Raw genomic sequence first — 18377 nt, forward strand, 5'->3', positions numbered from 1 at the left:
ACCATCATATATTATGTTGCAACAATTAAAAAAAAAAAAAAGTTAAAAAAAAAATGTTAGTGTCCTTTTTTTCCCCAATGTTTTTCACTGGCCATCAAAATCATTGTTGATATAGGGACAGCATACTGAATTCTTGAGGAAGTGGCACCTATCTGTACCTCTTTTGGTATCTCTTAAAAAATTATTCCAGGATAGGAAATAAATGTATCATTGCAGGGAGTCTGACCTACCGGATGCTATATAATCTTTATGAAGAAGATTTAAAAGCTCCATTCAGAATATAGTGTACTCTCTGCTGCTTCATTCACTCACTATGGGACTGTTGAAGTAAACTGAGCACTGTACTCAGCTACAGTATATTTGGCAGTCACAAGCTAAACAGGCAGAAGAGGAAGTGTAAACACCTGACCAAAGCTTCTTTCTGATGGGAGCTTTGGAAACGCAATTACAATCTCCGCCGATGGAATTCTAAACACACTGCAGCCTCATTATTGGCCTCAGTGATTGGATGCAATGTGTTTAGAACGTCATCAGGGCAGTTGGTACGATTAGTGTAATAAACTAGAGCACTGGGACAGACCAGAGCAGTAGAGCACCAGAGATAGAGCGGGTGGTGTGAAAACAGTGCAATGTATTATTTTACATCCCTAGCCAGCAGCAGTATGTCTTTTCTGGAATCAGAATAACCCTTTAATGATTTAACATAAGTCTTAACTTAGGAAGTCCCTTCATTGGCTTTTCAAGAAGCATACATATCATCTTGTTGGCCACTTTAGACTTCACATGTACTTCAGACGTACGTGTCTGTTCTTCAAGTTGTGAACACAGGGCTGGTAAATTCTATGTAGTAAAACAGAATGTCTCTAAGCTAGCAGGGATGAGCTTAAATACTTATTGTTATATGACTCCTCTCTGGAGTGCAATGATATTGGAAGGTCATAAAAAAGGAAACTTTCGCTGTATGGTAATCCTGTGTGTTCAGGGCTTTGAACAATCCAAATAGGAAATTAGAAACATAATTTCAGGTACAGTAAATATTGCACATTTTACTTGCCTATAACATATAAAATAAATAAGAATGACCAGCACTAAGCACCTACATAGGGAGCTGCGTGATGCTATAGTAGCCTATTTTCCTCTCAGACTAGTCTGCTGACTAGCTGGTAAGTTGCAGAGCTGTGTATCTGCTAATTTGTGAACAATGTCAAATCTTATAATAACAAATAATAATTGGTGTTTTAGCACCTTCTGTCTGAGGTCAGTACCTAGGCTAAAAAAGCAGTGCTCTGAAACAAGACTTCTGTCTCTAAAACTTACTTTATTTTCTTTTCTGTCTCCTGTCAGATTGAACACAGGCAATGTACCGGTGATAACAAGTCCCAGCTCCTGCAAATAGAAAGAAAAATCAAGATTACTAATTCATTTTAGTTCCCAGCACATCAATATTAAGTTCCCTTGTAATACCTGAACCGTATGATCCATATTATTCAGTCATCCAGCAAAAAATATGTTCTTAAAGATTTGTAAAAACATCAATCATGTTAGGTAAAAATAAATTACAGATACAAGTTGCAGACATATTCCTGAAGTTTTTACAGAATTTTAGTATAAAGCACTACTAACAGGAAGAATTGTCATTATGGTAACCCTATTGGTGTATATAATGAAAACAGATTCTTGTCGGAAATGAGATAGAACTATAGTATATGATGTAATGTGAACTTGGTGAAAAAATAAACAACTTCTCTTTAACTCCCTTGTAAAATTGAAGTTAGGCTGGGTTCACATACTGTAAAATAAAAATATAAAATAAAAAAGTAAATCTGGGCCTTTGTGTTTGGTACAGCATGCATGGATTTTACGCTGTTTTCACATGGCAAAATTGTATTCAGTTATTTTGTAAAGGCAGATGTATTTTAACATATTTCAAGAGATGTAGTCACTTAAAAAATATGCAGACTAGTTAACTAAAACTTTTAGAACATTGTTCAAATAAGCAGTAATTCATTAATATGATAAGTGACTATTAACACTTTTCATCAATGAAACAAAAAATACAAATGTCCAGTGTATAGTATGGGTTAAAGGGCTAGATGTTTATATAGGTTATGATATGAGATCTATTCATAATAATGAAACATACATTTATGAGATTACACATTTTATACTTAGTTCATTTACATGGCAGCATTAAACTGCTGACCACTGGGTTGCATTCAGCACGTTCCTGCAGCCATACCTCTGTATCGGCTGCAGGAATGTTCCTCTTTTACAATTGACTCGTGGGCACTGTCGGTTGTGCCCGCAAAGCAATTAACCATTCACTTCTATGCAAAGTGTGGCCTCTGCAGTGTCAATGCAATGCCGCCCTCTGTGCTCACACATCGTTATTTTAACGCCTGTTCTTTAGAAAGGGCGTTAAAATAATGTACATGCCTATTATTTCTAGACGCTGTTTAATTAACAGTGTCCGGAAATTATAGCTGTTCACAAAATGTAGGGTGCGGTGGCAGCCGCACTTTGCATTGAAGTGAATGGCTAATTGATTTGCGGGCATACCGACGGTACCCGCAAGTCAATTGTATAAAAAGAATGCTTCTGCAGCCAATACAGAGGTATTGGCTGCAGGAACATGCTGAATGCAGCCCGGCGGTCATCAGTTTAACAGCGCCCATTGCTATGCGCCCGTGAACATAGCCAAAAACTACATGGAAATTTTTGTACTGTTTTCATGTTTTGGACCCACTCCTTTGATTTAAAAAAAAAAAAGATGCAAAATATGGACCAAAATACTGTAGGAACCTAAAATTGTTTATCCATAACCCCTTAACGACAGCGAGCGTAACGGGGTACATTTACGCCCGCTGTTTACCCGATCGTGTAAACACACAGCGATCAGGTAATGATAGCTGCTGTAAATCATAGCAGGCCATCATAGCTTGTCGGCATGGGGGACCCCCCCCGTACCGACGATTGCTGCTATTTGAAAGCAATGGCTGTCGGTGCTGTCCGAGGCGGCACCGACCGCCATTACTGCTAAAAGTAATGGTGGCCACGGTGCCACATCCCGATCGCCGTAATCGGCCTGCCAGGCCCGGCTTGCCGATCACTGCGATAAATGTCCCCAAAAAAGTGAATACCTGATCTGATCACCTCAGGTAGCTGAGGTGTTCACAGCAGGTATTGGGCCATACTCACCTGATCCCAGAGTCCGGAGGGTGGTCTTCCAGGTCCCGCGGCGCCCTCTTCTTCTCGTCGTCTATCTTCGGCTTTTTCTGTTGTCCTGTCGTCTTTCTTCAGCTCTTTTCGGCTCCAGCGTAGTCTAACTTCGTCTTTTTCTGGCTTTTGCGTCCTACTGCCCCCTAGAGGCTGATAAGTGTATATAATACACTTATCAGTAGCTATAGGGTTGTAGAGAGTTTTTTTTTTTCATTTTTTTTGCACACCCTACTGCCGCTGAGTGCTGATCAGCATTGATAGTAAGTGCGCTGCTAATCAGCCACTCCTCCTTTTTGGCGTAGGGCTTTTTTTTTTTCTTTATCCTACCGCCACTGTCTGCTGATAAGCACCGGCGTTTATCAGCAACTCCTTTCTTGGCGTAGGTTTTTTTTTCTTAAGGCTAAAAAAACGTAAAAAATACTACATTACACTACACTACATGAAATAAAGTTTTCCACTACACATTTACATACCCCATATACCGATCCCCATATAAAAATGGCCCCCAGGGTGTTTTCGGTGGAGGACGCATACGCTATTATTGCCTCCGACACCGAAACAGCCAGTGAGGATGAATGGGGGGATCCTTTTGTCTGGGGGTAGCGTAGCATATGCTGCCCCCCCCCAGACACGTCTTTTCTGCCAGTACCGTCCCAATAAGAGATCAGGGTATGGCGTGAAATTCTACACACATTCTTGCACATTGCGGAATGGCGAAGGATAACCCTTTATGCATTCCGCAGCTGGCACCCGCCGGCGGACTGATGCAGGCACGTGTCTCCGCCCGTGTCATTGACTCCATTCTATGCACGGGCAGATTCCATCATCCGTCCAAAGAATGAACACGTCCATTCTTTGGATAGAAGGAAGAATCCGCCCGTGCATAGAATGGAGTGTGACACGAGCAGAGACGCGCACGCCTGCATCAGTCCGCCAGCGGGTGCCAGCTGCGGAATGCGCAACGGGTTATCCGTCGCCATTCCGCAGTGTGCACGTACCCTTAGAGTGTATGAAGGAAGTGACACCCGAATCCAGCCCCCAAATGCCTCCCCAATCCTTGGAGTTAGTGGGGAGATCGTTTGGGAACTGATCTTCCCACTGTTGGATAAAGGTTACCACCTGTACGGGGATAACTTTGATATGAGCACCCCCTCTTCCGGTCCCTCGCTGCCCGAGCTACTGTAGCTTGTGGCACGATCCGAAAATATCAGAAGCAGTAATAAAGCCCTACTATTTAGCAGCCATGGAGTGGACCCAGCGCTTCTGGATATGAAGGACCCCGTATCGCATCAGGCCAACATTTTCCAGGTGATGTCCCCCACACTGGAAAACAGGAGACCCCAGAAGAAGTGCCGAGTGTGCCGTAACAGGGGGATCAGGAAGGGCACTATGTTCCAGTGTGACACCTGTCCTGATCACCCCAGCCTCTGCATACAGGATAGCTTCAAGGCGTACCACACGTCATTGGAGTTCTAAATTTTCTAAATTCTTTCCCGTATTCCTATTTCAGGGGTCACGTTGATCCAGGGATTATTCTGATTGCCATTTTGGAGTTGGGAAGGATATTTTTTTTCCTGTGATGAGGCTACTGTCGTCTGCCTCACGAGGGTTTTTTGCCTTCCTCTGGGTCAACACAGGTTTAATTTGATGGACTCCCCCCAAATAATACCCCCAATAATACCCCCAAATAAATTAAAATTGTCCCTTTTCCCCAGCTAAATACTATAGGTATGGCCGCCATTCCCATTAGAAGCTTGCCATGATGCACTTACAAAGCCTCTGCACTGCCAGGATAGTAGAAACTCCCCACAAGTGATCCAATTTTTGAAACTACACCCCCTAAGGAATTTAACAAGGCGGCAGCAGGGATATGGCCCCCTGGTGACGAGCACATTTGTGCCGTGAAAATGAAAAAAAAAATGTATTTTTTATTTTCACACCACATGTTCTACATATGTGCCAGTCACCAGTGCGGTCATATGCTCACTGCACCCCTTGTTAGATTCCTTAAGGGCTGTAGTTTTCAGAATGGGGTCACTTGTGGGGGGTTTCTACTGTCCTGGCAGCACAGGAGCTTTGTAATTGTGACATGGCCTCCATCCTCCATCCTCCATTTCAGCTTCTAAATGTCGCTCTGTCCTTTTGGTGGCTTGCCCTGTGCCCATATGGCACATTATGTCCGCATGTGGGGTATTTTCATACTCAGGGGAAATTACCCTACACTTTTTGTGTTCATTTTCTTTTTTAACCCCTTGTGGAAATAGAAAAAAAAATCAAGGCTAGACCAACATTTAGTGTAAAAATGGTTTAATTTTTACACTAAATCATTGATCTTGTCTTGATTTTTTCATTTTCGCAAGGGGTTAAAAGTAAAAAAAAAAAAAAAAAAAAGTACGGAAATACCCCACATGTGGACATAAAGCGCCATGCGGGTGCAGGGTAAGCCTCCAAAGGGAAGGAGCGCCATTTGGCTTTTGGAGGCTGGATTTGGCTGGAATGGATTTCGAGGGCCTTCTTGCATTTAAAAGGCCTCTGTGTTGCTAAGAGAGTTGAAACCCCCACAAGTGACCCCATTATAGAAACTACACCCCTCAGGGAATGTAACAAGTGGTGTAGTAAGCATATGAACCCCACTGGTGGCGGGCACAAATGTGGAACAATGTGGCGTGAAAATGAAATATTACATTTTTTTACACTATAATGTTGGTCTAGCCTTGAATTTTTCATTTTCACAAGGGGTTAAAAGAGAAAATAGAGCAATTTCCCCTGAGTCTGTAAATACCCCACATGTGGACAGAAAGTGCCATTTGGGCGCAGGGCAAGCCTCCGAAGGGAAGGAGTGCCATTTGGATTTTGGAGGCTGGATTTGGCCAGAATGAATGATGAAGGCCATGTCGCATTTACAGAGCCCTTGTGCTGCCAAGATAGTGAAAACCCCCTACAAGTGACCCCATTCTGAAAACTACACCCCTCAAGGAATCTAACAAGAGGTGCAGTGAGGATATGGACCCCTTGATGACGAGCACATTTGTGCTGTGAAAATGAAATTTTTTTAATTTTCCCTCTCATGTCACATTGTTCCACATTTGTGCCCATCACCAGTGGGGTCCATATGCTCACTGCACCCCTTGTTAGATTCCTTGAGGGTTGTAGTTTACAGTGTTTTGGCAGCACAAGGTCTTTGTAAATACAAAATGGCCCTTTAAATCCATTTCAGTGAATTTCGGCTTCAAAAGGCCAATTGGCGCTCCTTCCCTTTGGAGGCTAGTCCTGCGCCCGCTTGGCACTTTATGTCCACACGTGGGGTATTTCCATACTCGGGAGAAACAGCGCTACATGTTTGGTGTTCTTTTTTTTTATTATTTTATCCCCTTGTAAAAATGAAAAATTGAAGGCAAGAACAACATTTTAGTGTAAAATTTTTTATTTTCCTTTTTCACGCTACATTGAAAATCTGTGAAGCACCTGTAGGGTCCAGATGCTCACTGCACCCCTTGTTACATTCCTCGAGGGGTGTTGTTTTCTAAATGGTATCCCTTTAGGGGTGTTTTTTTTTGTTTTGGCACCCCTGAGCCTCTGCCAAGTAGTATGGTCAAAAATGACCAAATATAATGGAGGCATTGAAATTCACTAGGCGCTCCTTTATATCTGAGACTTGTGGTTGCGTCAGGTAGCGCAATAGGGCCACATTTGGGGTATTTCTATAAACTGCAAAAGCGGGGCAATAAATATTCGGGTGCATTTCTCTGGTAATAGGTTTACAATTATGAAAGATATTGGATTACTAGAAAATCTCTGCACAGAAAATTTTAATTTTCAAATTTCAACCTGAACAAGTATCTAAAAAAATCAGATTTTGAAATGTTACTGAAAATTTGGAAAATTGCTGCTAATGTTTTAAGCTTTCTATTGTCTAAAAAAAAGAAAGATAGTTTAATAAATAGTTTTATTGCTAATGCTATTTAATATATAATTTATGTGGCATAACCATTTTCTGTATAGGCAGAAAAGTTTCAAAGTTGGGAAAATGCAATTTTTCACATTTTTCGCGTTATTTTGGGTTTTTCCATAAAGATTTGTTTAAAGTATCGACTCCAATTTACCAGAAATGTAAAGTACCATATGTCACGAGAAAACAGTCTCAGATTTAGCCGGATAGGTAAAAGCACTCCCAAGTTATTCATGAATAAAGTGACACATGTCACATTCATAAATTTGCCTCTGTCCTTTCCATTCCAGGCCCGGTCCTTAAGGGGTTAAAGCAACTCTGTACCCACAATCTGACCCCCCCAAACCGCTTGTACCTTCGGATAGCTGCTTTTAGTCCAAGATCTGTTCTGGGGTCCGTTCAGCAGGTGATGCAGTTATTGTCCAAAAAAACTACTTTTAAACTGGCAGCCGCGTGCCCTACGGGCGTGGCCTAGATTGCGTATACATTAGGCTGGCACACCCTTTCTGTCCCTCCTCCTCGCCCTCCTCATCCTTAGAAATTCTCGAGGCAGATTTTTCCTTATTCCTCAGCTTTGTCAGCACGGAACATGAGCTGGATCAATAATCACCTGTGCAATGTTCAGACAGGAGTAAATGTTTCAGTGGAATTCCTGATGATGAAGAGGGTGGGGAGGAGGGACAGAGGGGTGTTGCAAAGTTAGGGCACAGATACTCCCATTGGGTACAAGGCTGCAAGTTTAAAAGTTGTTTTTTAGGACAATAACTGCATCACTTGCCAAACGGACCCCAGGACAGATCTTGGATTAAAAGCAGCTATCTGAAGGTACAAGTGGTTGGGGGGGTCAGATTGTAGGTAAAGAGTCGCTTTAAAGTACAACAGTCTATAGTCTATAAAAGGGGTACTCCGGGCTAGGGGTATTTTTACTGTATGGCCGGGGAGAGGGTGGATGTGTATGCCGCCGTCTACTGATCTCCCCGGTTCCATTGCTGTATCCCGGAATGCGCCACTCCATTCTCCCGCCTCGATGCCGCTTCCTGGTCTGAGCTGTGGCTTGAGATGTGATGTCTCAAGGCAGCTCAGCCGTTCAGCGGCCAAGGCGAGACCTCACTACGACTGCTGAGTGGCTGAGCGGCCTTGAGACGTGACGTCTAAAGCCGCAGCTCAGACCAGGAATCAGCAGTGGGACGGGAGAACGGAGCGGCGCAATCCGGGACCCGGCGATGGAACCGGGGAGATTAGTAGACGGCATCTATATCCACCCCCTCCTGGCCATACAGTAAAAATACCCATGGGCACTCCACATGCCTCTGCTGTATACATGCTTACATACATTTATATACAACTTACACTAACCAGAAGCCTAAATATGTATGCCTGCCCTTATACGAGATATACAGAATAGTTGTTCTGAACATTCATTTAACCTCATTAACTGTTAGAGTAAAAATAAAGTCTAACATAATGTCCTTAAGGTTTCCAGTAAGAGCATAAGACTTTAAAAAGGTCTGGCCAATGAACTGTCGGTCAGACAAGTAGAAAGAGATATAATTAATAATTCCATTATGTAGCTGTTTTCTGCAGTGCATCCTGTCGGATACAGCAGAGATGCTGAGAAACTGTGCTGTAATTCTAAAAAGGTTTAAAGGCTTGAGACACATTTGCTGTATGACTATAAGTAGCTTGCAGTGAAGGAACAGCTTCTTAATGTTGCTAAATGTTCGGATTTCCTGCAAATGTTTACACTACAAAAGCAACCAAATGATAAGAGGCAATATTTTACTGTATGCTTTGTCAGAAATACTGGCAAAATAACCCCAGCTAAGGAACAGAATCAGCAGGAAATAGATGCAATAAATAATATGAAAGAGGAGCTTGTACTGGAATCAAACCTATCACTTTTTATGATCTAGACTTGTTATAGCAGTTAACCATTAAATTATGTAGGTGAATAAATGTTATCCTAATGGTAAAACCTCAAATATATAATGAAAGTAGAACTTGTCCATCCTTCTGTTAAAATTTTATATAAAAATATTGTGTAAAATTATGTTACAAATAAATACTGCAGCTTTCTTATGTTCACATAAGTACATGTGCTGCAGTCTCTTCAAACAGCTATCTGGAGAGGGTACCAAGAGTTGGATTGTGCCGATCTTATATTGGTGGACTATCCTGAATAGAAGACATCAGTTTTTAAAGATAACCCCTTTAAATCCTAACATGGCTGACCACCTTTTCATCAGCTATCTTTCAAGTCGCACTCACAATCATGAATCATAGGGATATAAGCAAAAAAACCGACACTGGCACCAATGGCATAAAAAAGGTACACAATCCATACCAGTCAAGGGAAATAGTAAAGGAGCTTTGGAGGTGGTACACTAACAGAGGAAATTACTCAAATAAATGCAAGTAAAGAAAAAAAAAACTGTGGTACTCACTGGCTTCTATGTGTAAAAAACAATCTTAAAGCGGCACTTCCCAGAGAACCTGCTGATATGCCGCAGTAGTTGTGTCCCTCAGTAGGACATAGCCATTAGTCAGGGCCGGCGTCAGCAAAGGGCTTACCCGGGCAAGTGCCAGGGCCCAGAAAGGGAGAGGGGCCCTAATGTTCAGCCCACTCACTGTAGTGCAGGGTGAGGGGCTGAACATTAGAAGAAACAGGAGATGGTGCAGGACTTGCACAGAGAAAGAAGATGGTGAAGGACCTGATCACATGACCTAAAGGTTCTCAACTTTACAGTGTGGAGATGAGATCAGCCCGACAGAGAGGAAATGCTGTAAGTGCTGCGTGTCAGTCAGAGATTGTCAGTGTTTATGATGTGTTTGTGTAGGTTAGAGGTGTCTCAAGTGATTGTGCATAGTGTGTGGATGATGAGTGCATACTGGATGGAGGAGGGGCCCGCTGAGGCTCTGTCGCTCAAGGGCCTACAAAATCCTGGAGCCGACCCTGCAATTAGTTTAACCCCTGTCCTCCCCAGCATTGTTCCTAAAATAGCTAAATGCTCTTATGAAAATGATTTGCTTAAGAGGATTAAGGGCGTTGCTCGGGATCAGAGAACATCACCGAGCCCCGCTGTGCCCGCCCCCTCCTGTCATATTCATATACGCATAGTGGACTCTATACACGGCAGCTGTGCAGGGAAGCAGTCCCGTTGGAGACGGGCTTCTTCCCACACATGTGTGAATCCCCCAGGCCGCTGTCGATCCTCCTAGAGAGGTTTTATACGTATGTCCTGAGGGACCTCCAGGAGGATCAGCGACGGGATTGCTTCCCTACGCAGCCTCCGTATATACAGCCCACTATACGTATATGATTATGCCCTTAATGCTCTGAAGCAAGAAATTTGCATAAGAGTATTTAGTGATTTTAGAAACAATGCTGGGGAGGAGAGGGGTGAAACTAATGTCCATATACTACTGAGGGACACAGCTACTGTGGCATTTCAGCAGGATCTCTGGGAAGAACCTGCTGATAGTACTGCTTTAAATGTTGCATGGAAATATTTTAGCAGGTCAGTAGATGCAGTTGCCAAGTATACTAACTTCGGATGTTAGTTTTGATTTTGCTAAGAAGCAGTAGATCAGTAAATGCCATGTGGATGTGAATCCATTTTTTTTCCCCTTAACTACGTTAATGCATTAGATTAACTCTTGATGTTTCTGAGCACTGTCAATACTTGCCATTAAAAAAAAAACAGACATGGCCACACAATAATGTTCACAATAAGTTTAAAATACAGAACAGGTGGCCGTTTTTCTATTTAAAAAAGACGCCGTTATTGCCGCGATTTAATTGACTTCAATGGAATGCATTGAAGTAAATGGGATGACAGACGTCCAATGCACACAGTGTATAAAATAACGGATGTTGTCTGCACAGATAATGATCATGACAATTAATTTCAGACGTCTTTTGCAACCAGCGGACGTACTATTTTAGTTGTTCACACACAGTTTTTCTTTTTTCACTCTTCTTTTCCCATTTTTACTAATAAATTCAATGGACTTTTCAATTAAAGAAACATCCAAAGGCCAATTAGTCCACCTGGTGGCCAAACAGCGAAATGATCTACGTCACTTTAAACTCAAAATTTATGGACGTCATTTAATCTTTTAAAAAATGGAGAGGAAAAAACGTAGTGTGAACATAGCCATATACTGATGTACTGATTCAGAACTAATCTTACCTAAAATCAGGAGTCAGATCCTTAAAAAAGTGGAAAGTGTTTAGACAGTAAATGTCCCATTATGTGTGGCATAATGCAGGTAAACTTCCCAGTAATAATCTTATAGCATAGCAATGCTTAGTTAATTTAGAATCTGGGCAATTTGTTATTATTGAAGTGAGCATAAATTCTACACAGTGCCATACTACTGGAGACAACCATGCAATGAGTATTGGCTGGGTACTGCAGCTCAGCTCCTGTTGATTTGAAAGGGAACAGATTTGCAGTAATGTGGCGCCACCACAACACAGTGCACAGAGCCAACTGCTTCTCATCCCATTTACTGTATAGAGGGGGAGCCGACAGGTGGGGGTGAGAACAGGCCATCAATTTTATTACCCAGAAACTGCACCGTTGGATCACAGGGAAAAAACTGCATGTGGGTTTATGCCTTCTGTTCTCATTTGTAAAAACATTGGGGGAACAAATGCTGCATTCCCCTTTGTAATAGTTCTTCTGTAATATTTTCTGTAACATTATTTCTAATGTTTTAATTTGAGCTAAATGATTGGATACAATATGACCAAGCACAAGACTTCATAACCCCAAAACCAAACTGCAAGGCAGATTTTCAAAAGACAAAAAAAATACAGGATTTATTCATGCTAACCAGGACTGAAGCCATAATACATGGTCGATACAGTTATTTAGAACTACGTGCAAGATGTCCAGAGGTCTGGAATTAGTCTGTTTGGACAAAGAAGTGTGAAAGATGTCAAGGATGTCTGTATTTCATAGTGGTTCATAAACAATAGTGCAAGATTTAGGGCTTAGCCTAATGTACGAAAGATTTTAATCAGTCTGTATTTCATTCCTTTATTATCAGTCTGAAAGTTGTTCAAAGTTGTTCATTTAAAATGGGGAGGGGGGGACTCAAAAAAAAAAAAAAAATCTCTAAAGTGCCATTTAAACAATTTACCAGATCCCTGCTCTGTGCTAAAGAGGTTAAAACAGATCTGTCTACAAATAGTTTGACACTTGAGGGGCTATTTGCACAAAGTATGGTGTACAGCATATGATTCTATAGCCACACGTACTGTAGCTGATGCTGATGCTGTTGTTTTATGTGACTTAAGTAGGTTGCGTGTGGTATTAATACTTGACTCCATTCACTTTCAGTGAAAGTGAGCTGTGCTACCACACCCGAATTGAGGATCATGTCAGACTCTTCGGCGGAAAGTGCCGATTTGCGTATTTTTTTATTCGCAAATGGCCGATTTGCGAATAAAATATTCGCAAATCGGCACTTTCCGCCGAGTACGCCAGGGGGGCGGAAAGGGGGCGTGTAGTGGGCAGAACGATTTACCATCCGTTCCGCCCAAATGTACGCTGAAAACATACTCCAGTCCTCAGCTGGCGTAGGTTTTCGGCGGTGCGCACCGGCGCGCACGGGATTTATGTAGAGGCAGTCTGCCTCTACATAAATCTCCGTAGCGCCGGAGATGCGGGGGCATTTATAAGTCCGGCGTAAAAAACGCCGGACTTAATAAATGCCACCCTTAGAATCTGGCGTTAATCACTTGCGTGTTGATGCCACAACTCTTATAGGTGCTTAGATTTATTTTCATCCTAATTCAGTTATGATTTATACTTGTCTGTATCATCAATACCAGTGTTCCCCTTTTCAGTGATTATGTCTTTAAAGACCTGTAGCATATGACATGGGTTCCCAACTCCATAATAACACTTCTGTGCTGATATATACTATTTGTTTTACCTTTCCATAATTACTGTACATTGTACATTTTTTACTTGGGACTACACTGTATGTCTATTGCATGCCTATATAACTGTCATACATTACACTCCATATAATCTATAGTGTTCATTAACTTAACAGAGGACCATAGAGGTTTTTATGCATTTCATAAATGTCCTAGTATTAGTATTGTCTACCATGTACATTTGCTGAGCTCATTTTGTTCTTACCAAAGCATCTAAGTAAACATTTGTCCACTGTACTTGTTTCGCTTTTTCTCTAGCCAAAACCATTGGCCTTCCAAGGACATCTAAATATTCCTGTCAAAAAGAGAAACGATTTCAATGACAGAGTTCTGGTTTAGCTTAAACAAAGATATCAGTTCTGCTGTAAGATTAGACATTAACATTATTCATTGAATACTGCATTGTATATTTTTTTTTGCATCCTTACACATTAAAGCTCTACATATACTCAGTGGCTTGGCTAGTATATTACAACTGTCTGTAGGTCTATATTCTTAAAAATGTTTATTTATTAATCCTATGTACTAGTGTTTGGAATACAGGCTGTATAGAATACAGGCTCAGGCCATGTTCACCCAACGCATGTTTAGCATAAAGCACGGCCTTTGTTGCAATTTGCAACAACAGCCATGATTTATGCTAAACATACTTTGTATTTGAATGGATGGAATCCCAGCTGGAGCATATACACATAGTATACGCTTCGGTCGGGATTCCATCCGGCCGCACGGAAAACTGACATGTTCATTGAATAGCGGCCGCAGAGACATGTCAGTTCACACAATGGAGAGTGCCGCTCCGGCCCCACGCTCCATTGTGTGCAGCGGTGGGCGCCTGCATCCGAATTCACCAGAAATAAAGATCATCCAGGTCACAGAATGGCTGGTCTCATACCATATGTGAACATGGCCTAATGGTGCACATTACCAAAGTTGTGTGTGCAAGTCGAATGTGCTGGGGAATTTAAGCTTTACAAAGAAATGTCTGGTACCAGAAGAGTGGTATCAAGTTTTATGTCCATTTTTAACTGTAAAACTATATTCAAACAGTAAATATGAATAGGAGTTATGGAAACAACATAACACCATGAAGTGGAATTCACATTTATGTATAAATGATGGCATATCCAGTGGATATTCCACGAACATGTTTGCCATCACTTCATCATTGGTGAGAGTTTGACCTCTGGAATCTCCACTGCCCAATCCTGAAAATGAGGTGGCTGTAGCGCTGGTGTCCCCTGAACTGTTTTGCCAGTGCAGCAGCATGCTTGTAAGGAAAGGCTGTCCAGGAGCAACATCTGCATTGAATCAGTCCTGTATTCCGTTCTCAGGATCTCAGAGGTCCATGAGAATCCTAGAGGGCAAAGCCCTACCAATAGACATGCCATTACTTTTGGATCTATACACCCCTTTTAAGTAGAATTTGTGTTTCTAATGCGTAATGAAAATGTATATGAGTACTAAAATCTACTTAAACTCCATGAAATAATAACACCCTTTAACAACTGCAGGATAAGTAACAACTATATATAATCATTGTAATGTAGTCTTTATAAAGTATAGGTACTTTTTATCGCAATACTGCAATATTTAAAAATGAACATTAATAACACTATGGCTCGTTTTTTCTGTGCACCACTTAAAGGAGAAGTCAGGCACAAAAGTATAATATCTGTACGGGCAGGGGGTGGGGGAAAATAAAAAACAACTCATAGTTACCTGTCCCAGCGCCTGCGCAGAGCCATGTCCCACTCCTGAAAGCTGTTGGGGTCCAGGAGCTCTGTGATGCAGCGCAGTGGGGGCTTGGGTAGCTGTAAGTATGTTTGCCTTTTCAATTTCCACCCACCCCCTGCCCCTAATGATCATCTTTAATAATACCACTTATGGTATTATGGTCCTATAGTGGTTCCAGGCATATGCAACTGCAACCTTCGGACTGGCATAATACTGGTATACACAGTATAAGTTTCTTTATTAGGTTGGATGCAGTAATCCTTATTTAATGCAGCATCCTTAGCATGGCAGTTAGTAATTAATTCATGTTGATCACATAGGAAACAGTAAGTGCTTTATCAGAAAATATCTCATGAGTAGTACTATTAAAATGCTCAATAAACTTGTGAATTTTTTTTTGTGTCAAAGTGTTTATGTTACTGCAGCTGCTCACAATTAAAGTACCAAGCAGAACTTTAGGTCAAGCTGGGCAGCTGTGTTTAAAATCTATGAAACCATTATTTACACTGTAGTAGGCGTATATATATTGGACACACATGTGCACCTATCATTGCATTTTAAAAATACAAACTCCTTCCTACAATTTAAAAACACTAAAAGCCTTGAGTGCTTACTGTATGTGTGAATGCTGGTATATTTCAATATATAATTGATGGGCAGTTATTTAACAAAAGGATAAAATTAATGTACATACTGTTCACTTGATGATGTTCTACTTCTCTGAACCACATGTAACCTTATGTTTTTTTTTCTTTTCTATGAATACATTCAATGATAACATTCTTGGTGATATAAGCATTGATAAGGATTAGATGAAAGTAAAATACAAACCTGTGTATTAATTCGAATTGCTCCAATGGATGGGATTTCATAATAGTAACCTGAAATATGCAAGTGGGACAATGAAATAAAATTGTGCATGTTATTATTTCACAGATATTATCTATCTATCTCCACAGGAGAGCTGCACCTTGAAATTCAATCCAGGGTTAGTGGAGTGCCAGCAGCTAGGACCTTGAAATAAGATTCCAAATTAACATACAAAAGGATTAGCCACAAAAGTGCCAGTAGCTTCAGGTGTGATAGTAATTGTGTATAGCATTCTAATGTATTATTTATTTATTTATTAGTAGACATTCACTAGTAAAATTTTGAGTGTCCGCAATCTGTATACTGACTGTATACTGTATACTGTGGACCAGATCTCGGAACTCCTGATATCATGATTTATTATGATGTCGGGAGCTCTAAAAACAGTTTAAATCTTCATGATACTGTACTGACATGTGGTCCATAGTACATCTTCCGTGCACAGACCATAATCATGGAACATGTAAACAACCCCTTTGGCCATGTTCACAAAATGTATTTTTTCACTAACGTCTGTTCTTGAAGGATTGCAACAACGGCCGCTATTGAATTAGATTGTCTGCAATGGTTAATTGGAACGCGGGCACATTCGAATGTCCCTGCATTCCAATTCAAAAGAAATGAAGTTCATCCGGTCAGTATTGCAGTACCAGCTATGTTGATCTTTACAGAAAACGTCCATTCTGTGACACGGCCATGTCACAGAATGGCTGCTGTCTTAAAGCATGTGGACATGGCCTTAGTACTAGCCCAAAAGAGGCATATCTATAGTGTATAGTCAAACCTGTGTCTGAGGTCACCTTAACATGGTGGGATGGTGCAAACTATTTGAACACATGGTATGCTAATCACCTCAATTTTTCTATAGCAGTATTGCATATTCCAGATTATGCATATATCTTAGTGTTTGCAGTGTGCTGCTGTCTTTTTATGTTTGCATCTATATTTCGGCTATGGCAGTGTGCACCTGCTTAGTTATATTACTCCTATTGGCTAAGGTGTCCTTTTTTCCATAAAGGCATAAAACACAGTCATATTTTGATTCTAATAATCTATCACATTAAAGTCTATTGGACAACTAATAACTGTACATACATAATAAAAACATAAATATTTTTTAAATGTGTGCACAGTCCAACATTTTCCCATAGATTTAAGGTAGTACAATATTAGACTTCCAATACATAAACATTTTAAACCTTCAAAAACAGATGCATATTTTGCTTTTATTTTACTGTGTAAATGCAATCTGAATAACACACACATATATATATATATATATGAACTGTTGAATGAAATTGGTATGATATGCATACCCAACCGTAAATAACATTTCATTGTAAATTAATCCCCTAAAAAAAAGAGATAAAAACAAAATACTAAAACATATACCTCAAAATGGTTCTCTTGAACAGTGAGTGGTCTAAAGGTGACTAATAAAATCTTGCTCGCAAAACTTCAGCATACAGAATTGGTAATTTTACTGAACTGTGATGACATAGTATTAAAGTTACAGATTATTTTGTTATGGTAGTGATGAAGTTACCCACATCCCAGTAATGAATGTTTGGTATAAAAAAGGTAAGGTGAGATATATTTATGTTATTCTATATTACATTCCCACTAGTTTTGAAGTCATGATACAGAAAAAGGTCAAAATAATTTACACTTAATATTTTAGACATGTGTTACATTTTAATATCACATATCTAATAATTACTTAAAAATTAAACAAATAATACAAAATATAACATTGATCTTATCTACAGTATTTGAGCCTAGACAAATAACTTACTGGCTAACACTAACGCTAAAGCTTTATCACTATATAGTCATCTATATCAATAGTATACAGTTTTTATTACATACAGTCTGGAGTTAAAAGGCAATATGAACCTATGCCTTACAAAACATAGTATAGGGCTATAAATACTGTACAACTCAATTAACAAATAATAATGCTAAAACTTCGGACTACATGAAATGAATACTTTTTTTTTTTTTGTTTAAAACAACTACTTATTTACTAATGCTTATTTGGGCTATGTTCACACTATGTATCTGTGCGGCTGTATTGCGGGCTGTAAATCATCGGCCGTATTTTTCAGGTTCATGCGTACACTGGAAAGTATAGGATATACGGCTGCACAGTGCACACTATGTATGAGCCTACGGCCCGTTCGTAAACTGACCCGTAAAAAATGAACAAGACCATTGTTTGCGGCCGGAACTGTGCAAATTCACGGCTGTGGATTGACAGGCAGTCCATACGGAGTACTTAAAAAAATAGCCGGCAATAATGCTGAATGCCGATGCCTCTAATAGTTAATATATTTAATTAATAAAACACATTTTCTTTGTAATAAAGTCCCTTTCATTGTTCAATAATTTAATTCTAACGAATCCATCATTGTGCAATTAAATATACTGTTAAAATAAATATATATATATAAATAAATGTATATTTATATATATATTTATTTTTTGACAGTATATTTAATTGCACAATGATGGATTCGTTTAAATTAAATTATTGAACAACGAAACTGATTTTATTACAACAAAAATGTGTTTTATTAATTAAATATTAATTAGTACAGGAAGCTCCAGTAAGGCGTTAATTCATATTCCCGGTAAATAGAGCAT

General features: G+C 40.1%; 1 protein-coding gene across 4 annotated transcripts in view; it reads right to left on the reverse strand.

Moving 5' to 3' along the window:
- The window catches only part of CACNA2D1 (calcium voltage-gated channel auxiliary subunit alpha2delta 1), a 506289-nt gene that overhangs the window by 74800 nt on the left and 413112 nt on the right, over nucleotides 1-18377 (reverse strand). For all 4 annotated transcript variants that reach the window (XM_069978323.1, XM_069978313.1, XM_069978341.1 and 1 more), the window contains exons 14-16: nucleotides 15693-15742; nucleotides 13330-13419; nucleotides 1318-1386 (exon numbers count right to left, since the gene is read on the reverse strand). In XM_069978323.1, coding sequence (XP_069834424.1) covers nucleotides 1318-1386; nucleotides 13330-13419; nucleotides 15693-15742 — 209 coding nt within the window. The remainder of the gene's footprint in view (nucleotides 1-1317; nucleotides 1387-13329; nucleotides 13420-15692; nucleotides 15743-18377) is intronic.

Source organism: Dendropsophus ebraccatus, chromosome 1 (assembly GCF_027789765.1).
Source record: "Dendropsophus ebraccatus isolate aDenEbr1 chromosome 1, aDenEbr1.pat, whole genome shotgun sequence".
In the NCBI taxonomy this organism is placed as follows: Eukaryota; Metazoa; Chordata; class Amphibia; order Anura; family Hylidae; genus Dendropsophus; species Dendropsophus ebraccatus.